The sequence below is a fragment of the Rosa rugosa genome, chromosome 3, assembly GCF_958449725.1.
Source record: "Rosa rugosa chromosome 3, drRosRugo1.1, whole genome shotgun sequence".
NCBI classification, from domain to species: domain Eukaryota; kingdom Viridiplantae; phylum Streptophyta; class Magnoliopsida; order Rosales; family Rosaceae; genus Rosa; species Rosa rugosa.
In genome coordinates this window covers 17,793,347-17,818,392 of record NC_084822.1, presented here as the reverse complement: position 1 = coordinate 17,818,392, position 25,046 = coordinate 17,793,347, and the positions used below count along the sequence as shown (strand labels likewise).

Below are 25,046 nucleotides of genomic sequence, written 5' to 3'. Positions count from 1 at the left end.
AGCCGAGCATGTGTGAGGCTTTGGGCCTCTAAGAAGTCTTTGTTGGGTGTCCATATCAAAATTCGACGCCCAAAATAAAAGTTTGATGCATGTCTCCGGATTCTAAAATCGAGACTCGGAGTCCGCTCGGTACATTGAAGGTGCCAGTTTTAAATTCGGGGCCGAAAAAGCTTCATGGATCGAGGAACATGAATCGCGAGGGTACAACAGAAGCCCATGTCCAAATTTGGGCCCCTTTGAAGAATTCGGCAAAGCATGACGCTACGGGTGTCCATTGCAAAACACCCAGGCTTTGGGTTTCGTTAAAAAATACTGCGGAACCTAAAAAATATCCTTTTGGTACAAAACCAAGAAAAATCCCAAATACCCCAAAAAATTATGAACTACAATGGTTTGATCCCTTTACAGGGTATGTAGGCAATCTAGCGACCCACTAGATGCAACCACAAATTCAAATCGAATCCCTGACTCCACTAGTCAAATTCAGCCAATCCGAATCTCTAACTCCACCAGTCAAATTCACCCAAACACCAGAAAAATAAAATCATTCCCAAATTACCCAAAAGCAAATTCAAGGGCACTAAACCCTCACAAATATCTCAAACACAAATCCAAAAATAAATGGGTCTCTACCCATTTAAATCCCAAATGCTGGAACTACATGTGGTTTGATCCCGCAAGGGTATGTAGGCAATCTGGAATCAAATAATCTAGATGCAACCGCATCCCAAACACTATTCCTATTCCAAAAATCTAAGCCTTCCACTGAGTCATTCACTCATTGGAACTCTTGAACTACGAGTGGCTTGATCCCTTCCCGGGTACGTAGGCAACCCATTCCAAAATTCGGGTGCAGCCGCAAAAACAAACAATTACACACTGGTTTCTTCATAAATGGAATCAAAGGGTGTTCCCTTGTAACAAGGGATTGTAATTAAGAGACACATTCTGTCTTGAATGGGTCGAACCCGAAATAATTAAAACTCTATTCAGTTAATGAATACGAGTGAAATTACGTTGGGTGACATTTTACACTCTGTGCAATTTTTAACCCAACAAGACTATACACTCACAGACTACACAGTAGCTTCATTATTCCTCACTTTTTCAAGATGCATAGCTCAGATTTAATACTCCGTACTCTGCACTCTCTTCTCATCATGTCATCCATATATGGTTCCTTGACTTCCTTTTGCAATGTCATTTGGCCTCATTTGAATAATTGAACCTTTATGGCTTTATCTTCTTTCTATTATTCAACTACAGAGTTACAAACTACATACAGAGTTACAGACATAGTCATAGACTACATAATACCAAATCTCTCCTCACACAGATTTGCATTTAGACTTTTAGAGAATTACTTCTCACCCAAAATCGCTTTGTGGGTATTTCTCCGGGGTAAAGATTCGCCTTGAGGGCATTTTTTTCCTCACCTAGATTCGCCTTGAGGGGATTTTCTACTCACCTAGATTCACCTTGAAGGGATTTCTCCTCACTCAGATAGTCAAATTTGCCTTTAGGAGATCTCTCTTCACACAGATTTTCATTTAGAGAATTATCGAGTTTTTTTTTTATTTTTACCTCAAATTTTACAGATATTTTTTCACTTTATCGGGGATATATCGCAAATATCTAATATATCGGAGATATTTGACGATGTCGGAGAAATTTCGCAGAAACGGTAAAAGATAAGATATTTACCCCCCTAGATATATCGGTCCGTCGAAAAAAAAGGAGATATTGGGGGATATATCGGAAATATCGCAGAGATTTAAAACCTTGGTTGAAATATAATATTGAGATGATATGTTTTGTTTAAAGAAAAAAATTGGGGGGATGGACGAAATTTTGTCCTATATCATTAAAAAAAAAAGTTGAAATTAAGTGTTATTGTAAAAAGTCCATAAAATTATGAAAAAAATGCCTAGCAGCGCTTTGCTAGGGTTGGGAGATCGTCGGCGCCTCTACACCATTCACCATCCTCTATGGCGTACTGTACCAACATCTTCTTCGATGTTTGGTAAATCAAGGTCGGCTTATGTCGTATCCTATTCTTTGCAGAGTTTCTCTGCGTTTTTGTGGCTAGAGATCGGTAATTTCCGATCGTGGCTGGTGACTTTTGGGGAAATTTCGGTGTCTTAAGGTGATGGGAAGGCAGAAGCTCATGGCGGAGGCTGGTGGACTCCGGTTTGGCTGGGTGGACCTTCTGTCTTTGAAGGCTGCTGGCTGGGGTCTGGATCGGTTTTAGCCATTGTGGGTGGTAGTGGGAAAGGTGCTGGCCTCTCTTGGCCGGAGTTTTCTGGTTCGTGGGTTGCTGTGTCAGGAAGGTTGTCGGCGCAAGAAGAGTGGTTTTCGTCTGCACTTCCTTGGGGTGGCTGGTGGACACCGAATCCGGTATGGTCTATGCCGGATCAGAGTTTCAAAGATAACGGCGGCAGCAATGGAGGTGGAGATGGAAGTGGTGATGGTGTCTGGTCAGGCAGCATGGCGGCTTCTCGTTCTCCTCCGCTGGAAATTTTGATGGATTGGATCTCATGGGCCTTGAAGTGGTTTGTGTGCCTCATTTATGGCCTTATTGGATTAGGTTTTCACAAGGCTTGGACTATCCCTTTATCGGGGGGTTGGATGGATTGGGCCTCTATGGTCCAGGGTACTGTTTAAATTATTGTTAGGTAAGATCACATTCTCTGAGGATTCATTTTACTATTTGCTTCGGAGGATGTTGATCTTTGTTTGAAATAAAGGTGCGTTATTTTCCTTAAAAGGTGGGTGTACTCGGGGCGGCTTGGGGCTTGTTCTTGTCATAGAATAGGTGTTTAAGGTTCCCTAAGGAACGATTCTTTCTGTCGATCCCATAAGAGTGTTTCGTTTTTGTACTACTTGCTGAATCTATATAATGGGCTGACCTCTTTTCATAAAAAAAAATATAAAAATAATAATAATATTAGCAGGTGGGAATTCAGAATCAGATGTAGAAAGGAAATTCTTGAAAGAAAATTAATTATGGAAGGACTAACGAGCAAACTACGGAACCATTTAAATGTCTACATTGTAAATTTTGGATAATGTCTCACGCAAAAGAGACTGGATGTGAGCTTACGATAAGGTCATAGTCCTTTTTTTTTTTTAATCTGGAAAATTCATTAAAGAGAGGCAAAAGCCACAAAGGTCATAGTCCAAATATGTTTTGTTTAACTATCGATATACAAGACAATGAGAGCCAGAGCCGGCTCTCAACATGTGCAACAGCACAGGGCCTCAAATTTGAGAGGGCCCAAATTTTTTTTTTTAAGGTTTTATGTGTATCTTTAGCAATGCTAGCCATTTTTGAGTCAAATTTCAGTCAAAATAGCTAAAAAATCATTTTGGCTAGCCACTTAATTTAGAAATACGTCTATATCAATGCTCTCTATTTTAGCTAATTTTGAGTTTATATTATTTTTCAAATGAAGATTAAATAGTTTAAATGTATTTATAAATTACATAAAGTAACCCAAAATGAATGTTTTAAATTATAGAGAGCCTTATCTCACTCTCTATATTTAGGAGCGAGATAGCTAAAACTTATAATGAAGAGCCACTTAGGAGTTTGGTGCAGCTGCTAAAATATATAAAAAGCTAAACATGCTCTCTAAAATAGCTAAAGAGCCAAAATAGAAACTCTACTAAAGATGCTCTAAGAGAGTTACACCCAAAAGAGAATTTAATTCCTTCTAATAATATGAGACTCACTGTTGTTGGCAAAAGTAAAATGTATACAGTATACGCATGTGATAGGGATATTTTGAAGAGTTGCATAGAGTCATTAAACAAGTAGAATTGATTTCTTCCTGTAATCGATATGACATGTGCTGATTGTCAGAGCAAGTTCACTCGTAGTCAAGAAATGTCAAAGTCGAAAAGTCAAGGCGTCGACCAGTCAAGTAACTGTTCACTGCCACTGGACATGGGTTTCCACCCGTTTTTTTTTCTTGACCAGTCAAGACTGTTCATTTTTCACTGTTCATCGATTCTTAACTGTTCATTTTCACTCTTCATTGAGTGTTTTAACTGTTCATTTTCAATGTTCATTGAATTTTAATTTTTTTTAATTTTAAAATTAAAATATATTTGATGTAAATAGATGATAATAATGGAGATTTATGGATAATTAATGTCATAATTATGCAATTTACTATTTTTCTAATATTTTCGGTGGACAAATTATGAGCCACCTACAGTTACCGACAATTTATCTTGAAATAAGTGAAGCCACTTGTGAGCCCCGGAAAAATTTATTGAGATAAGGTGAGATCGTTTGGAACAATTTGACGATCTCGGTAATTATTAGGGTCTTCGGAAATAAGTATTGGGATTTTTCACAAGGTGTAATCTCCAAAGTTTGTTTGGAGTCTATAATAAAGTACGCGACGTTACGAGTCTGTGAGAATTTTCGGGGAATTTTTCCGACACCGGAACTATTTATTTTGAATTTCAGAAGTTTAGGAATTATGAAAATTCATTTTAAATAAAAAGCTCTGGCGTGATCTGGACAGTTAAAAAGTCCACCGCTTGATCAGCACCGTTCGTCTGAAATGAAACTCAGGCTATAAATAGCACTTATATCGAATCACCGTCCCAGATCATTCCAGAGACGATCAGAGCTCTCGACCCGTTTCTGCTCCTCGACAACCCGAAGCCACGACCCGGACAGAACTCCTCCTTCCGACCACCTCTCCGCGGCGAACTACCGGCAACAGCTTCGTCTCGCCATCGCCTACGTCCCTGCGTTCTCGGATTGTACATGCATCGACGGTGAACAAAGAATCGACGACGGGGTTTTCCGGCGAAGTTCTTGCAATCTCCGGCGATCTTCGGGGCTGCATGAGGTACGAAAGTTGATTCTCTCGACGTGGTCTACGTCTTGCTAAGTTTAGTTTTTGAATTCGATCGATTGTTGACTGATTGGGTTTCTGGGTTAGCTTCATCAGCGCGTCTGTTTCTCTTCTCTCTCCGCAGACGTCACCCACGTTTGGGTGTGGGCCGAGCTGGCACAGGCCTTGGCTGGGTCAAGGAAAATGTCATCCTCTTGCCTTTTTTCTTGACTTCGGTCAATAAAGTTCATCCTTTGCCCGGTCAAGCTTGTGTTGGTGGAAGAGAGATTTTGGGGTTGGCCGGTCACCACCTCACCAAATCCATGCTTTACCCGGTCAAAGAGGAACCGGTGGACTTGCTCTCAGGTTTGTTTCTATAAGACTTCATTAAGGTATTGGAGAATGTTAAAAGGTATAATTCAGTGGTCATTGCCATGCGCCCTCATGGATTAGGGTCTCCTTCCTAGTTGAGATTAAGGGTGATGATAGATTGATTACTACAGTACTACTAGTGCAACTAGTTAGCTTCATCTTTGTCAGGATAACAATCTTTTGTGAGCTTGTGAAGATTGTTAGAATAGTGATTACATTGTTCATTGTTTTAGCCGTAACTTTCTTAATACCGTACTCAGTTGTGTTTATTATAATATTAGCTGTAAAGTAGAAATAGTAGCAGCATTTCTACCAACCAATGCTTAATTGTATGTTAAAGAGAAAATTCTTTTATAATTTTAATTCATTAACTATTTGAGATTCAATAAAGAATTGAGAGCGATTTTTTTCCCTACTGTTCTAAGTTTCTTTATTCAGTATAAGTAGGTGAAAAACTAAGCAAAATATTAATCAACAAAGTTCCATTAGCTCTTCAGAAGCAAGGTTGTGGGACGTACTTCATTCCCATTTCCTTTAACGAATATAGGTTTTATCGTAACACATGAGTTGAATTGTCAACTGCATGTGTAAGGAAAGTAGTGTGTTGTCTCATCAAATTGCAAGCCCCATACTCAATCCCTGATCACAACATGTCAAAGACTCTATTCCAATGTCAAACTTATTTCATTGGCACATGATGTACTTATGTGCCAAACTGCCAATAAAATGAGATTAGTACCACCGTTACCAAGACAAACATATAACGTGATGTACTTATGAACTTAAATACAGAATGTCTGTTATCGTTCTTGATATGTATTTGTTAACTGCTACACCCAATTTAATGAACCAAACAATGCAATTAAGTGATACCGTGAAACCACAATAGAAATGTTGTACAGCGGCCGCCTCTCTCTCTTGTTTCTAGGGTTAGGGTTTTGGCTTTCTGTGCAATTTTCAACTGATCCGCTATGAGTTCTGTGATACCATGGCCGCACATCTCACCTCCTCTCTTGCAATCGCCGAGGGGAAGGGACAAGTCGATCTTCGTCCGCCACAAGGCAAGGGCTTAAGGCAGTCGGATGTTTTTATGTTTGGGAAACTTCTGACAGCTAGGGAGTTTAAGGTGCGATCGTTTTTGGGGATGTTTCGTTCTGCTTGGAGGGTGAATGGCACATTGCAGGTGCAGGAGGCAGAGGGCCAACATGTGCTCTTTACCCTCTCGGATCCGGAGGACCATCTTAAGGTTTGGAAAGGGGCGCCATAGGGTTTTAACAGAGCCCCTGTGGCATTGGCTGAATATGATAGAGTGGTTTCGGTGGAAACGGTGCCATTGATGAAGGCATCATACTGGATCACGCTGCAAAACATACCTCCTGCATTCTGATCAGAGCGAATCATGATGATGATTGGGTTTACCCTTGGTGACTTCCAAGAGAATGATAAGTAAGGCAATAAAATGGGGAAATATCGGATCCAGGTTGAGATCCCCTTTTCTCGACCTCTACCATTTCAGAGATGGTTTTGGGTGGAGGACACGGTGGAGTTCCTTTGCAAATTCTGCTAAGATAAACTGTTTAGTCGCTGTGGGGTTTATGGTTTTATCACTCATGTAGGGCTGCCTTATTCTGGGCCGGCTTTAGATGAAGATGAAACCACGGCGGCGCGTACAGTGCTAGTTGAACCGGTGACGATATAGGTGAGGTCTGGATTGCAGCCAGCGCAGGCAGTGATGCTATTGGGCTCGGGGTTCTGCTAGCTGCAGCAGAGTCAACTCGATTTTTCAACCTAGGGTTTCGGTCAATGGCCAAACAATAGTTTTCAGAACACAGGTTCCTAATGCTATACTGGAATCTTTGCTCCATAATCAGGCCTATCTAGTGCAAAAACCACGCCGAAAGTCACCATCAGAGAGCTTGAAGGTACGGAGGTCAAGGCTGCAAGTGTAGTTGGGAAGCGCAATGATAGGGTGGAAGCTGAGGTTACGGTTTCTCCAAAGAAATTGAAGTTGAGTTTAGCGGTGGGGAAAAGGAACTTGGATCTAATTGACATGGGTCTAGTTCCAATGAGCCAAGAGAATGATGGGACTACCAAGAAATTGAGAGGAAGACCTGTGGGAAGCAAGAACAAGCTCCCATATAGTTGATTACACGCATTTTTATACGTGAAATTATATCTAAAATACTAGAATTAAGCTAATATTCGAGTAAATTAATATGTAATTAATCTATTTTTATTTATTTTGTAGAAAATAAGCGGAGTTGCGGAAATGAGAGAAAATGAGACGAAATTAGAGCAATTCAAGACTTTCGACAAAAGGACAAAATTGGGGATGGCTTAATTAAGCAATTAAGCTTAATTAAGTTTGATTGGTTAATTAACAAATACAAAAGCATGCAGCACGAGGAATTATGGGCTGGTTGCCTATGTTTATGTTCAGGCCATTAGTTTCTTGACACGTGGCATTCATCTCCTTGTCTTACCAAAGTTATCAGCACACGTGGTCTTCATCTAATTAACCACCAACTCTTGACTTTTCTTGCTCTCTCACAAACAGACCGAGATTACTCATATATAGACCTGTAAATGGACCGGATTTGGATCGGATCGGCCTAAATCCAAATCCGTTTACTTAAAAAAAATTTGATCCAAACCCGCTCCGTTAACCTGGTGGATCATTGATAGTTCGATCCAAATCCGTATCCGCCGGATTAACGGATACCCGATCCACTAATCCGACCCGTTTATAATTTCAAATATTTTAAAATTTTAAATAGTAATATTAAATTTATATCTATTGATACGCTAATCAAAGAATAGTCATGCTAGTTTTTTAGCTATTTGTGACTATTCTTGTTTTCTCCTACACTTCTCTTCTCTTTTGTATTTGAATTTTGTAATTTTGATGTCTATGATTATGGGTTGTGAGTAATTTCCTTGTTGGGGTTTAGGGTTGTGTCCCTAACCCAAATTTTGTGTAAAAGATGTTTAATTTAATGTAATGATGCAATTTTCATATGATGGATGCTTATATCTATTTTTGTTGGGTTAAAATGCATGTCTAGGAGCCTAGTCAACTCTAGGGTGTGTATTTTGAGCATGTCTAGGACGGAGATAGAGGCTTGACTCCCTCTAATTTCTAAGCTAGAAACCTTCAATTTCGTATTCGAGGGGTTATAAGCATGGTGATTTACACTCGTTGCGTGATTGCGCGGGCGGGTCGCTTAGTAGTCTAATTCCTCGATCTCTACGCCTCTTGATGTGAATTAGTGACCCTTGAACCGGCTCTAATTTATGTCAAGTGAGTTCCTACGACCCTTGAACCGGAGTAGGAATACCATGAAAGGGAATTTCGGTCCTTGAGCCTTGAACCGCCTTGGATACGACTACCGCCAAAGTAGGAGATTTGCATCTATATTATATTAGCTTCCGACACATAGAATTTGGGTGAAGGAACCTCCCTAACACCTGACATTCCCATTTATTTGGTTACACTTTTATTAATTTCTTTGCATTTTTATTAGTTGCTTTACATTTGATTACATTTTGTTAATCTAAAATCATCTCTCAAAATATTGAATTTCGACTCATTGTAGATAATCATCACTAGGCTCTTAGTTGTGATTAGGCTTTGGTGAGAACCAAAACCTAGCATTGCTAAGGCTTGGTGCCTTAGATTAACATTTTTATTTATTTATTTTCTTTTTCTTTTGTTTGTTTGCTAAGTGTCTTTATTTCCGATTACCCAAGGATTGTGGGTTAGCCACTAATCCCCGTGGTACGATAAACTTTGGGCATAATATTTCCCTATCTTGACAATGATACGTACGCCTGCGTAAATGTGTATCAAGTCAACAGTACTGCTGACAAGAAGAAGGCTGCAAAGCCAACAGATGCTGTGGAAAACAAAAAGAAAGCCAAGCAGAATCTGTTGGATAAGTTGAACAGTGCAGGTGAAGGAACAAGCTTTAATCCGAAAGGAAAGGAGCTTGTGATTGCTTAAAAGAATATGTCCCAGGGGTGCAAGCCTGTGTGAGGGTGGAAAGCTTCTATATATGAGTTTTCTAAGATGTTTCTAGTTATTTGCAAAGTCACCGGAAACGCTGCCTCTGCCGGCGACTCGCGTTCCGGATCGAACGAACCCAATCGCGGGGCGTTCGCGATCCGGATCGCTGTGTTTAGCGATCCCATGGTGTTGGCGAACTCACGCACATCCTCTGATCAAACAGATCAAAAACATGGCCTCCATACGGATCAAGCAGGAGCTCAGAGCCATACGGATCACGCACCGACTCACCGGAATCTGGAAACTCAGAGCCAATCGCTGTGTTTTTGATCTGTTGTCGAACCATGGTGTTGGCGAACTTCGAGTTTTTGAAGAGATGAAAAGAATCGGATGCAAAAATGTAATATTCGATTTGCTGGGATTCTGGGAAAGAATACAAAATCGCAATCTAGAGAGAATCCCAGATTGTGCCGTATAATTGAGATTTCAGTCACCGATCCGATCCAAGAATCAAGATTATCCAATAAAGAATCAAAAATAAAAGCAGCTTTTTTTATTATTTATTTTATGTTATTTGTTAATTTACTTGTTAATCCTTCATGAGTAAGGTGCTTCTCATAGTATATTAATAAGGGGTATTTAGGTAAAATAAAAGCCATTTAGGATCAAGATTAGGAATCCTGATTTCTAAAGATGTCGATTGACAAGGAAATTGAAAACAACTCTATTTATGCATGTAGCAAACAGTACGTACAACTACAAAGCATAAAAAAAACCTCTCCTTTAAAACAAAAAAAAAAACCTCTATTATTTTAGCTCAACTCAACAATGGCGTTTGGAAAAAGAAAACCATCCCGTCAAGAACCAATTTTTGAAGAAAATTATGAAGGTGATGTCGGCGAGCATGAAGACAATAATATTGTTGAAGAAACTCAAGCAAGTAATACAGAGTCTACAGACCAATCATCGAGTAGAAACAGCCACGAACAAGCTCAAGAATCTCAAGAAATTCCAATGAATTCTGACATAAAGCCATTACTCAATGAAGTTATTATCGCCAGTGGAGCGCAAGGAAAAAATTCAGGTGGAACAAAGACATGGACCTGCAAACATTGTAATATTCAGTTTAAGAGTTCATATACTCGCATTCACTACCACTTTTTTGGTAATCTCCCTGGAAAAAAATCAGAGATTCGTCGATGTCAATCATTGATTAATAATCGGGAGGAATATGAGAGGGTTCGCAGAATGGTTATGGAAGCTGAAAAAAAAGGAGTTTCTTCATCTTTGAAAAGCTCAACAATCTTGAGGCAACAACCGCAAAAATCCACCGCAGGTGCTCTTGATGACATGTTCAAGATTATGGACAAAAATAGTGTTGATATGAAGGTGATGAGAGGATTGTGCGCTAATGGAATTCCGTTTAATGTGTTAAGAAATCCCCAATTTCATGAGATGATTTCAGCTATAAATCATGCACCCCAGGGTTATAAGGCTCCATCTTCTGAAAAAGCAAGAACTACTTTGCTTGATGAGTGTAAACGAAGTCTGGAAAAAGAATTAGCTCCTGTTAAAGATACATGGTTTACTCACGGTGTTTCAATTGTTTCAGATGGATGGTCTAACATGAAGCATGAGCCACTTATCAACATTATTGCTGCAAATAGTAGAGGAGCGTTGTTTCTTTATGCTCAAGATTTTTCTGGGATACAAAAAACTGGTGAAGTGATTGCTGACTTTATGCTTACTGCAATTGAAGATGTGGGATCGTCAAATGTCCTCCAGATAGTCACTGACAATGCAAAAAACTGTGAATCTGCTGGGAGAGAGATTGAAAAGGTACATAAACATATCTTTTGGTCTCCCTGTGTTGTTCATACCTTGAATCTTATTTTTAAAGATTTGGCAAAAGAGTTTGACTGGTTTCGGCAAATTTATAATATTGGAAAAGCTATTGTTAAGTTCTTTTTGAACCATTCACATGCTTTGGCCATGTTCAGAAGTCATTCAAAATTGGAGTTATTGAAAGTTGCAAAAACTAGATTTGCATCGCATTATATCTTGTTGAAGCGACTTATTGATTGCAAAGAAGCACTAGCAAGTACGGTAATTCTTCAAAAATGGAAAGATTGGGTGAAGACTTTAGACCCCGAGAAAAGAAAACTTGGGGAGAATATAACACAAGCTGTGTTGGCAGACAACTTTTGGGATGATGTGTTGGCTATAGTGAATATCACAAAGCCAATATATTTTTTAATTAAATATTGTGATGGTGATGGTCAAAAGATGGGTGAAATTTATGAAAGGATGGACAATATGCTTGGAGAAATAAGAGAAGTTATGAGTTCTGGGCCGCACTCTAATTATCTTCCACAAGTCGAAAAGATTGTGCTCCAAAGGTGGCAAAAAATGAATTACCCTATCCATTGTGTTGGATATGCCCTGACGCCAAGATTTTATGATAGAGCATATCTCAGTAAAAAAGCACCAGGAGGATTCACTCGAAAGAGCCCTAATCAAGATATAGAAGTGATTACAAGCCTCATGGAAGCATTTGATAAGATATCAGAAGATCGAGAAGAAGCAGAGGTATTACGTCAACAATATGCTATTTTTCATCAGCGAAAAGGTATTTTTGCTACACAAGCTGTCCAGACAGATGCTGTAACTATGGATGCCATTGATTGGTGGTCAACGTATGGTTCACAAGTTCCAGAATTAGCAGAAGTTGCACAAAAGGTAATTTTTTGTTGTTATTAATCTTTTAATCTCTGTTCATTTATAATATACTTTATTATTGTTATATATATATATATAATTATATATATTAAGGTTGCCGTAGGTTGAAATAACCGTTGAATGATTGATTATTGTTTTTTTTTTTTTTGTCAAACGTTGCTGTAGGTTGAACCGTTGAATGTATTGCTATATGATTTTTTTTTTCTTTTTTGTTAAACTTTTCCGTATGTTGAAATTTGAATGATTGATTATTGCTATAGGATTTTTTTTGTTTTTTATTAAACTTTGCCGTAGGTTGAATGATTGAACTCCAATTAATTGTCGTAATTATTGTGTTATAATTAACGTACATATATTTCATCCTCTACACTTAATGCTTTAATTGCATCCATGCTTGTTACACAGCTTATTAAAACCTTTATCCATATTCTCTAGCATATTTATTCACTGAGTTATCAATGTATTTTTTATATAGCAATATCTTGTAACTTGCTGTCTTTTTCTTTTACCAAGTATATTAATTAGTTTAATTACTAACTTGATATATGTATGTTTTGTTTCACACGATATCACAAATAAACAGGTACTAGCTCAACCAGTATCAAGTTCATCTGCTGAAAGGAATTGGAGTACGTATTCATACATTCACAATGTCAAGAGAAATAGGCTGAATGCTGAAAGAGCTGATAAATTAGTTTTTATTCATTCAAATATTCGTCTGCTTTCACGTTTCTCCGAAGGTTATAATAATGGAACTTATAAGAGATGGGACATTAATCCGGAATCAACGGAAGTAGATGATTCACCAATGAGATTGGAGGACTTGCGATGGAGAATGTTAGACAGAGACTATGTTGATGAGGAAGAATCATCGCGTACCAAGAGTACTTCAAGCAGACCTGTTCCACCCATTCTCAATGCACAACCGATTCGGCCAGGAACACATCAAACTGATATATCCAGATTTGCAAAAGCAAGAGACTCAAGCGGCACTTAGAAATAAGAACTTAGACAGGCGTGATGGCCAAGCCTCCCACTGGGTTCCAGCCATCAAAAAAAAAAAAAATTACTTTTAAGCATTATTTTTCTTTGTTGGATTGAAAAACTCAATTAATTTTTGAGTAGTAGTGACAATTTATTTTTAGTTTATAATTTTTCTTGAGATTTTTATTTATGGTATGATTATCTCTTTATTATTTTTTATAATTTTATTTATCTTAGTAATTTATTTTAATTAAAATTAGCTAATATATCCTAGCGTACCGCGTACCCTGAAGACTAGCGTACCGCGTACCCGTACCGCGTTCCCGTACCGCAGCGTTCCGCGTTTCGTGTGACTTTGGCTTGTACCATAATTGCGTGATTGGCAGGTAAAAGGCTAGTTGAATGATTTCCTTTCTTAGAAGACGAGGTGATACGTTCTTGTGTAAGCTTGCATAATGCGAGCACTTTTTAGAACTTAATTGTTTATAGTTTCTTAGATAGGTTATACCGGTGTTTATTATCCGGGTTTCTCGTTTGAGAGTTTGTAGACTTTGGCCTTTTCATGGCTATTGATTCTAATGATACCAATTTCTATTAAAAAAAAAACAATATAAATGTTGTGAAGTACCACCAAACAGAAATGTTCCTCATCCACATGATCGATCATCCAATTTTCTTCAACTTAACCCTCATGTTCAACTATATATAAAACTCAAAAGGAAAGTTCTACGATACATTAATATACCGATACATTAAGTAGACTAAATTTGATACAAAGCTAGATTGACTCCATGCATAAATAGACTAACTTAACTTGATCTCAAATTAGTCTACCTCCAAATTAGTCTACTTAATGTACTGTAGAGATAGAGGGTAGAGTAGACAAACCCAAACTCAAAAGAGTTGCACCCAAAAGAGAATGTGATTCCTTCTTTGCCCCGGCTTTGTCCCACTACAGCTCCATGCTTATAATACCAGACTCATTGTTCTTGGCGGACCTAAAATGTACACTGTGATAGTGCTATTAATTCATATTGTCCCACTACAGCTCCATGAAATTATCAATTACACAAATTTATATTTATGGCTAGGTGTGGCATACTTAAATTTCAATGCTCGGAATATTATATAAAGGTAAATGTGTCAATTGTTGTTCCTTTTTGTAGTGTTATTCTTTGCCAATATCTTTATCTATAATTTGAGCATATGAAACTGGTTCTACTCTTATCATGTGAGGTAAGATTCTGAAGACTTAGCTAGTCACCCTGGCTAGTTGTTATATAATCATTAAACAAGTTTTTTTTAATTTTTTTTATTTGCCGATTTCTTCTCTGTAATGGATGGTTGTTGGTTTGATTTAGTGTTTTATGCGACTTCATTAAGGTACTGGAGAATGCTAAAAGAGATTAAGGTATGGTATAAACATGCAAAATTTTAATCAACAAACTTTTATTTATATCACGAGAGAAACATCAACATTTGTGTGGAATCATTCCTTTTTTTTTACAGTATACACACAACCTTATATGAGATTTCTTTGTGTCCATATTTTTTAAGAGACAGTGATGTACTGATGTTGATTCTAAAAATTTAAACAACTAAGTAAATACTCGATCACTCGGCTAGAATTGATCCCAATGTGTAACACATGAATAGAATTGGATGATATGAAAGTGATGTGTTGACACTACTTGATGTAAATGTAAATGCAGAGCAGAGGATCCTCAAAAGAATATAGATAGTGTACAATTTAATATGGTAGCAATAGCCAAACCCCAAAAGAATAAAACGAATGACATCAAATATAAGCAATGCAATAAGCACAAAAAAAGAAGAAGGAACAAATTAATGAAAACAAAAATTAGGGAGACCAAATTTATATCGTAGACATTTGTTAAAATTAAAATGAAGTGAGAAGGCTCATCCCACCACGTCAATTAGGGGAACATTCATATGACCTTATCAATAGACTTCTTTTGTTTTATAGAAAGTAAAATAAGCGTTTAGACAAGACTAGTCACAAATTTAAGAGCAATGCTACATGCAAACTATCAATATAGCTCGGCCATGGATGAATCACAACTCCACAACTCTCATCTATCCTGGCCTTTAATGCATGCACGCGCGAATCTACGCCTCCCCTATCCATCGAACTCTTTCAAATCTTATAAAGCAATGACAATCAAAAGAAAACAATAATATGTCCGGTATCGATCTATATCATGTGGCATAAACTTTCTCTAAGAGATCATGACTTCGACTCACCAAAAACTAATTGTTGTAATTATGAGTTGTTGATGTGATAAAACGAACAATAATATTAACTGTAGAAGAAAACAAGTTGCAGTACAAGTGAGCCAGGCAGCCAGCTATAGAAAAATCAAGTAGTTTTTATGACGATGAAACAAATGACGTACACTTTGATCAAGTTTATCTTCTCTTCTAGTTTTATAGCTTGGATACACTCTCCTAGGAACAAGTAGTCAAAGAATCTATCACCAGCTAGCATGGAGGTACCAATTTCAGTTCGTGAATAGATGATTAGCGAGTAATAAATCTCAAATATTTATTTGGATAAAACCTTTTCTCTTCCGAAATTTCAATACTCCAGAGTACTCGATCTTAATCATGCAATATGTGTAGATGTGTAGAGATACATAATATTATTGACAGTATTGCCCTCATTTTAATTGACAGTATTGACAGTCTCTCTCTCTCTCTCTCGACCCCCCTCAGTCTATCTCTCCTCCTAGACTCTCTCTCTCTCTCTCCTCACCGTCGCTGAAATTACGCCGGAAATCCGACTCCAGACCAGAACTCGACGCCGCCAGGTCACTGGACTACAAACCAGACCGCCGGAAAACCAGTTTCTGCTCCACTCCGGCACGATCCAACAAATGCTCGACCCAGACCGCGACGAGCCAGACCTGCATCTTGTCGCCGATCTGTACAGACCACCGGTCGCTCCAATCACCGGCGTCCTCGTCCCCGGTCGATCCGATCTGCTGCCCAGAGCACTTTTTTTTTTTTTTTTTGGTATACTGTGAGCTCTGAGAATGGGGAAGGAAAAAAAAAAACAAAAAAAAGTGAACGTGTACAATTGAACATATAAAGTGATCAATTGTATTTGTAGTGTATTCATTTTGGTTTTGGGAGTTTATGCAATTCACTTGAGGGCAATAATATGATTATTAGGAGGCAATAATATGATTATTAGGAGGTAATAATATGATTATTGGGAGGCAATAAAAAGAGTATTGGGAGGCAATAATATGATTATTGGGGGGCAATAATATGGTTATTGGGTATTATTAGGGGGCAATAATATGGTTACTGGGTATTATTAGGGGGCAATAAATTCAGACGCCAGAATCAGGTCACCAGTCCGGTAGCCGGATTCAGGATTCCAGTGACCGGTCGCCGAAGTCCGTCACCGGAGTCCGCGACCGGCCATTGGTCACCGGAGTCCGGCAAGGTCTCCGATGACTTCTTTCTCTAAGTGACAAAGAAGGAGAGAGCAAAATTGTCCCAAAAATAAATAAAAATGAATAAAAAAAATACTTAATTAGGTATTAGGGAATTGATATCTTAGAGTGTTTGGGTAAGTGGACAATCTCTTAGAGTGTTTGAGAAAGTGGGGTTAATTAACCCCAAAATTGGGTAAATGATCATTTTCCCAATTACTAATGGCTTGGCTTTAGAATGAAAAAACTAGATTGAGAAATCTATATGACGTATGCCAGGGGCAGAATGACTTGTATTTTAGGATTTGACACCTGAAAGCAGCTCAACAATGGAAATTCCACTACTACTCTTGCTTTCTGCAGGAATTAAGGCTACCGGATGTGTCTTAGGGAAGAATTTTAATAACAGGCGGATGAAGAGGTAGTCAATGGCTCTTGATTGTTTGCTTCTTCCACTTCATATTTTGCTGATGAAACCAAATATGTAACCTATTGGACCATGTCTCCCTTCACATTGTTTCCAAAGAAGACCTGGCATGGTTAGTTTCTATGAAACAAAACGATGTGCACTTTGAAACAAAACGATGTGCACTTTGATTTAGTTTATCTTTTCTTGCAGTTTTATACTTGATTGGACACACTCTCCCAAGAACCAATTGCCATAATCAGAGGATCATGATTGTTGATCAATCTGATCTTTCAAGGCATCTCAACATATGCCATAGGATCAAAAGTGCATTCTGCCGTTTGTCTCCACAGTGCAATTTTGTATTCTCTTCATGTCATTTTCTCTCTCTCCCACTCTATATATTACTTTCTCTTCCTCCAAATAGCTTGAACAAAGATGGGTTTGTTGTATATCATCTTCAGGTTCACATTTTCATTACTCTCTCTGTTGCTCTCCCTCTTCTCTTTTCTCATGCTCAGAATCTTCACAGGCAAGTCCATAAGAAACCAAAACTACCCACCTGTAAAAGGCACCATCTTTAATCACCTCTTATACTACAACAAACTATATGACTATCACATTCACACCCGAGTTGCGAGAGAATGCCCACCTCACCGGCTTCTTGCTCTAAACAGCAGCACAGTATACACATGTGACCCTCGAAACATTGAGCATTTTCTCAAGACCAACTTTGCTCAATACTCGAAAAGTGACTATAACCAATGTATTATGTCTGAGATTTTGGGACAGGGCATTTTTGTTGTTAATGGAGAGAAATTGAGGCAGCAGAGGAAGCTTGCTAGCTTTGAGTTCTCAACAAGGAATCTTGTTAGAGTTGTTTTTGAGTTTTTGGATTCCAAAAGGGTCTTTGATATGCAGGTGAGTACATTTTCACTCTCAAAACCTATGTACATCATGTAATGAAACTAACAACTTAATAGGTTACTATGATCCAACTTGTAGTATTTGCTTATAAGATGTACCCTGGATTCCATATTCAAAGTTGGGTTTCGAACAGACCTGAATTGGGTCAAGCGAAGAAGGGATTGCATTTATGAAGGCTTTTGATGAATCAGCTGCTCTGATCCATTCTGTAAGTTGAAAAGATTTCTCAATATTGGTTCTGAGGCCACTCTTAAACAGTATGTCAAAGTCACCCATGATTTTGTGCACCAACTTATCAGGAGAAAGAGGGAACTTCTAGCTGGCAAGAAAGATGGTGTAAGTGACAAGGAGGACATACTATCAAGGTTTATGGAAAGTGAGAAGGATCCAGAGCAAAAGAATGACAAATATCCAGGTGATATAATTCTGAATTTTATGATAGCTGGCAAAGATACAAGTGCAAATACACTGTCATGGTTCTTCTACATGCTCAGCAAGAACCCTCTAATACAGGAAAAAGTTGCACAAGAAGTGAAGGATGTTGTCTGTATGAAACACGACGCTGACATTGATGAATTTGTGACGAACATAACTGATGCAACTCTTGAAAAGATGCAGTATCTTCATGCCACACTAACAGAGACCTTGAGGCTCTACCCTGCAGTTCCTGTGGTATCTAATACTCAACTTTCTCAATAATGTCATTTTTTCCTGTCCTAATTGTATTGTTTAAATCAAATTCTAAGGATGCACTAATTTTCATGACTTTTATCTTGATTTTTACTCCAAGAATGGGAGGTTTGCAGAGATAGATGACATTCTTCCTGATGGCTTTAGAGTGAAAAAAGGAGACAAAATAGCTTACATGGCCTATGCCATGGGGAGAATGCCTTACATTTGGGGAGAAGATGCTGAGGATTTCTGACCTGAAAGATGGCTCGATAATGGAGTTTTCAAGCCCGAATCACCTTTCAAATTCGTCACATTACTAACATATTCTGTTCTTAATTTACTAATTATTACATATGTTAATCATCTCTACACTCACTAATAGCTTTACTTGTGCTACTCGCAGGCAGGACCTCGGACCTGTCTAGGGAAGGACTTGGCTTACAGGCAGATTAAGATAGTAGCAATGGCTCTTCTTTGCTTCTTCCGCTTCAAATTGGCTGATGAAACAAGAAATGTAACCTATGGGACCATGTTCACCCTTCACATAGATGGCACCCTCCCTATGCTTGCACTTCCAAGGACCACCTCACAGATTATTTTCATATGAAGCAAAAATCCTTCCCATCAAAGATGAATGTTTTTTCTCTCTCTCTCTCTTGGTCTCAAGTACTAGTATTCATGATCATGGTGACCACTTACATTAAATCAACCAGAACAAGGCCGAAACGTACTCGCATTATAACTCAGCAGATAAAATAAAAGTTTAGTAATCATTGTTGACTCTGCGACCTTTAATTTATCATTTTCACAAATTACGGGGTTTGACAAAAATTTTTCCTAAACTTTGGACTTGTTTGGAGGTACAGACTTTGGAAGAACTTTTTTTTTTTGGTCAAAAACTTTGGAAGAACTTATCCTAGACTGTTTGGAAACAAAAACAAAAAAAAACACAAGAATGAAAACAAAAATAAAAACAAAATGGTAGTCAATCTTTTGGTTCACCAAAATAGACAAACTGAACTACAATAGTGCCAATGACCAGAATAATACTGCAGGCATATACACCACCAGCCGCGCATGAAGAACTCTTTCCTTTTCACCCTAGATTTTGTCTTGAATACAACCAAAAAAAATTAACCGAGTGAAAAATAAAAGTGCTCTTCAGATGGTCTCCCTCGCCTCTCTATTCAGTTGGCGTTTCCTTATTGCAAATTTGTTGCAGATGATAACATGGAATGGAATGGACTTGTTAATAATTTTGTTTGTGTTGGCCTCACTGCGGAGCAAATTATCTCATGACTAACCATGTTCACTCAGGATGGCACGCAGCAACATTGGGATGCTCTCCAAGTCTCCATCTAGCTAGCTCCAACTCCCTGTTTGAGTTTGATATTAATTCCATCTAGCTCATCCTGCACTATAGCCATGAGGTAGATTCTCTCACCATCTAGCTCCATCTCCCTGTTTAAATATGAACTTGTGAACCGAATCAAAGTATTTGTTTTGTTTTGTTTGTTGGTTACATATATTAAATGATAAAACTTGTGAGATGCATCTGTTTATTTGTTGATGCAACATCATCGTTGATTTACAGAATTTACAAATGAGAAAGAAGAAACGTTGGCCAACGTTAGCTCAATAAAAGGAGCTAGCACAACTTGTGATGGATAGAGCTCAGTGCTTGAACTTCCTAATGGAGTTACACAATCTCTGTTATAGCACGAAACTAGAAAGATGGTCATGTGAGCATGGAGACCTCAAATCCGACTAAGGGCCAGATCAATAGTTGAAGGAAACATCAACATACCAACCAGATGATGGCTCTGAAGCCTCGAATGAAGTTCATATATATACTTGAGTCAACTCCACCTCCTAAGTAGGGGACTTTCTTCTCTTTTTTCTTCTGGAAGAGTAAAGTCTATATCTTTGCCAAGAGGCTGCAAGCTTACTCATGTGCTCTATGCTAATGATTTGTTCATTTTCTGCAGAGGTGATGTTTCATCCCTTAATCGGTTGCAGTTATTTTTGGACTCTTATGGTGCTGCTTCTGGACAATTGGTTAACAAAAATAAAAGTACCTTCTATATGGGGGATTCTTATTCTCATCGGCGTAAGCATGTTCAAAGAATTTTGGGGTTCAAGTCAGGGATTGCTCCTTTCACTTATTTAGGTGTTCCTATCTTCAAGGGTAAGCCACGTCGTGTTCATCTTCAGTCTATTGCTGACAAAGCAAAAGCGCATCATGCTGGGTGGTATGGAAAATTATTATCTATGGCAGGCCGAGTTCAATTGGTTCATGATATTTTTCAAAGTTTATTTCTTCATAGCTTTTCAGTGTACTTGTGGCCACCATCTTTGTTGAAACATTTATCGGCTTGTGCGCGAAATTTTATTTGGTCTGGTAATATTGCCGTTAGGAAAATTGTTACGGTCTCTTGGCGCCAAGTCTGTGCTCCTAAAGCTGAGTCTGGGCTTGGTTTGCGAGATCTTAGGACTCTTAATAGGGCTGCTCTCTTGACCATGGGATGGAGTACTCTCACTTTGAAATCTCTATGGAGTTCTTTTGCATGTACGAGGTTCTCGATCTCCTGTCATATGAATTATCGCTATTTTGGTTCGTCATTATGGCAGGGGTTGAAAGCTACTTTTCCAATAATTTTCCAACACTCAAGATGGCTCATAGGAGATGGTAAGTCTGTTCTTTTTTGGTCTGATCGGTGGCTTGATACTTCTCTTCTTGATAAGCACCAGGTCAATCGTTTCCCTAAGCCTTTAACAACTACTGTCGCTTCTTTTATTTCTGGTCAGCAATGGAGTTTTCCACACCGTTTCTCTACTTTATTTCCAACTCTGGTAGATGAGATTCATAGTTTGCCCCTCCCTATTGTCCCTGAAGAAGATCTTTTGATTTGGGAGGATTCGGGTAATGGGTTTTTCTCCTTTTCTGAGGGATATAATCTTCTACGTCCACACTTTGCTTCTAATGGTCCACAAGCTCAAGTTTGGAGGCATTTTCTTCCGCCACGGTTCTCTATACTTGTTTGGCGTCTCCTCCATAACAAGTTACCCACAGATGACCAACTTCAACAACGGGGCATCCCATTGGTTTCGGTATGTCAGCTTTGCTCTTTTTGCACTATGGAGGACTCAACTCATTTATTTGTTTCTTGTTCCTTCGCTCAGCATGTTTGGCAATGGTTGTCATGCTGTTTTGGTACTTCGTTACCAACTCATGGCTCAATTGGTGATTTATGGAGTACAATTGTTGGTAAACCGTTTTCTCCTCAACTAAAAAATTTATGGCTTGCTAGCTATCTGTTTGCTTTCATGGCTATTTGGAAAACACGTAATAAGCTTTGTTTTAATGATCAGAGGCCTTCTCTTATGCGTGTTTTTCACTCTATTAAATCTTGGTTGCGGTTTGCTGCTCCTCATGAGCCTGGGAATCCAACCAGTTGCTCGCAAATCAGTTGCTCCTCGGTTGGTTCTTTGGCATCCCCTTATTTTCCCTTGGATTAAGCTTAACATTGATGGGTTAGCTAAAGGTAATCCTGGCCTTGCAGCTTGTGGTGGTGTTTTTCGGGTTGCCAATGGTCAGTATTTTGGAGGTTATTGTCAAGGTTTAGGTCAACACTCAGCTTTGTTTGTGGAGTTAATGGGAGTTATAATTGGTATTGAGATTGCTTTTCGAGTGGGTTGGCATTGTATTTGGTTGGAGAGTGATTCGACGAGTGTTTTAGCATGTATTTCCTCTACCTCATTTGCACCTCCTTGGCCACTGCGCATTGCTTGGTTGAATTGTTTATCTCACATTCAGTCAATGACATTTCACTGCTCTCATGTTCTTCGCGAAGGAAATTCCGTGGCAGATAGGTTAACAAATTTGGGTTTGGCTTCTTCATCTTTGGTTTGGCATGCCTCACCTCCACCCGAGATCTCTCCATACTTGAGAATGGATGACCAGGGGTTCCCTTATTCTCGTGTTTCTTCTTGATGTTGCTTTGGCCTTCTTGGAGTTTATCTCTTTCTTTTTCTCTGTTCCACAGATGGAAAATTTATTTCTTTTCCATTTTTTATTTCTTTCTCTGGTCTGTACTTTTGGGATTTGGCTTTTGTCCTCCCTTCTCTTGTTTGTATTTTTCTTTATTATTAATAAATAAAAATAAGGGGACGGGCGGTGGGCTCCCAGAGTGTGGTAGACCCTTCACCTTCGGGTTTAAGGGTGGGACTTGCTGCCTAAATCGTCTACTTCCGAGCAGCTAATATCGCCTCATCCCTTATTTTAATTAAAAAAAAAAAAAAAAACTCCACCTCCTAAGTAATGAATGCACGTGATTAAAATCCAACATCACTCATCAATGATCGTAAATATCCCTAAAAAAATAATCAATGGTAATAAATGGAGCAACAAACGATCACAAATGATAAAGTTTTTTTTTCTTTGAAAAGAAATGATAAGGCTTTAGAAAAACACAAAACAAGTAAAACAAAATGCACTCATGATGCTAGTGAGATATTTCAAATTATGACCTCAAGTTGTTGAATAATTAAAATAACCAACATGCCACAACTCACCGGCCAATGCATTTTCTCTTTAATAGTAAATATAACACTAAAAATGCACTCTTAGGTAGATTCTTATACTCAAATATTAATGGGGCAATCATCAATGAAAATGGACTCTACTTCTTTTAGGTTAAGCTTCGAGGTTTAGAAATTTTTCTCTTTATTTTTCATATATTTTGTATTAATAAACATTGGTATTTTCCTCTTCGATATATAATGTCTAGTCATCATACATAAATACTCGGTCCATTTAAAAATTGATTGCTCAGTTTCTTCTCTTCACCGGCGTCTGAAAAACGCAACCCAATTAATGACTTTCTCGGCAAGTTTCCGCCGCCAATGGTACGAACCCTAACTCTCTCTCTTTCTCTCTCATCGCTCATCTTCTCAGATATGAGTTTCCTCAAAGGCCTCATCGACTCTTTAGGCTCCGTCTTCTCCGAATCCTCCTCCTCCTCCTCTTCCTCATACCCAAACCCTACCGCTTCCAATTCCTCCGCCATGGACGGCGTAGTTGGGCCCGGAGCTGCTGTTAGGTCTGAAGAATGGGGCTTGGTTGAAGACGTCGTTTCACACTATAATAGCGCCAGTGGCGGAACGACGTGGTAGGCTACATGGGCTTGAGCCTAGACAAGATTTTGGGCTAAAAACCCTTAAGTATATATATATCTCTAACTCCAGCCCATATACCAGCCCAAAGAAAAAAAAAATTATAGGTATTGAACTCCCGTGTATTCGTCTGCTCCCAACTCCCAGCTCCCACAGCAGCTCACAGAGTCAGTGAGTCACAGTCACAGCCTCCGTCTACTCTAGTGTTTCGACTTTCGATCGAGGTTATGGGCTTATCGATTGAAACAAGGTATGAATCTCAGGCTCTATCGATCTCCTCTGTTCTTCACTTCTTCTTCCTGCTCTGTTTTTCCCAATGGAGTTTCCTCAAAGAAATCCCAGATCTCCTTTTGCCTAATGTCGATTTTGTTTGCTACCACTGGTTGTGAGTTGGGCTTTTGTGTATGAGTTGAGGTTTGGGGGGGAGAGAGAGAGAGAGAGAGAGAGAGATTCCATCATTTCCATGTTAGATAACTTAGATTGTTAGCTGAGGTCGGAGGTCCTGAAGATCTTGATTCTTGATCATGGATTCATGGTCGGTGTCTCGGTGAGGATCTTGATTCATGGTCGGTGAGGTCGTGAGGATCTTGATTCATGGTCGGTGAGGTCGTGAGGATCTTGTTAGCTGAGGTGAGTGAGGTCCTGAGGATCTTGATTCCATGTCAGTCGGTGGATGGGCAGGAATGCAGGATGGCTATCTCATGAATAATCAATGGAAAGATTGATACATTTATATTTATAATTCGAATTTTCTGGATAAATACTCTCTTGAAAAATTATTCGTACATGGATGAAGCTGATACTATCTTTACTTGTACTCTAGTGTTAAAGACTAAGTGTGAAACAATACATCTTTTTTAATATGTGGTATGTGACATGCTGTCAATCTCATGAACTCACAGCTAGCATGTAGGTCCCAAAACCTTCTCTTGATTTAGGAATGGTGGCTTTCCCAAAACCTTCTCTTGATTTAAATCCGATAATAGGCTATGATTCATGAATTACCGACTGATGTAGTGATCATGGTCTCTTTGACTCTTTGTTGATCATGGTTTGATGGTCGATTGGTCGGTCAGTCGGTGATGTAACCACTTAAATAACTTAAATGCCATCTCTGTTAGCTGTTTGTATTTTGTTATTCTCTGATCATGTTGTGAACTTGTGATTATTTTTTATTTAAAGATGTGCATTTTGTGTTGCAGATTGGAGAGTTTTTATTTTGATTTTTGGTGATAGTGTCTGGGGTTATGAAGAATACTGAGATTGCTGTTGATGCCCTTTCCATCTGGTTAGTGTTACTAACTTGATTTTCTTTAGCCTGCTGCTAGTGAGTAACTAATAATAATGTATAATTAGTTGTAATTGCGTTATGTATGAAATGTACATATATATATATATATAATTCTAATGGTGGTATCTATATAATACTATAGGTATTGAATATA

General features: G+C 38.6%; 1 protein-coding gene and 1 pseudogene across 1 annotated transcript; both read left to right on the top strand.

The window, feature by feature from the left end:
• The first annotated feature begins 10,062 nt into the window (after window positions 1-10,062).
• On the top strand, window positions 10,063-12,970 carry LOC133737351 (uncharacterized). The gene is made up of 2 exons (XM_062164928.1): window positions 10,063-11,973; window positions 12,557-12,970. The coding sequence occupies exons 1-2, from the start codon at window positions 10,063-10,065 to the stop codon at window positions 12,968-12,970; spliced, it is 2,325 nt and encodes a 774-aa protein (XP_062020912.1).
• Window positions 12,971-17,265: 4,295 nt separating this feature from the next.
• LOC133737350 (cytochrome P450 704C1-like) lies at window positions 17,266-19,033 on the top strand (annotated as a pseudogene).
• Window positions 19,034-25,046: the final 6,013 nt, after the last annotated feature.

What these genes read in the sequence shown, in the direction of transcription:
- LOC133737351 (XM_062164928.1), top strand. Translation starts at nt 10,063, where the DNA reads ATGGCGTTTGGAAAAAGAAAACCATCCCGTCAAGAACCAATTTTTGAA. An exon ending in TAGCAGAAGTTGCACAAAAG is followed by an intron (nt 11,974 to 12,556) that starts GTAATTTTTTGT and finishes ACAAATAAACAG; the next exon opens with GTACTAGCTCAACCAGTATC.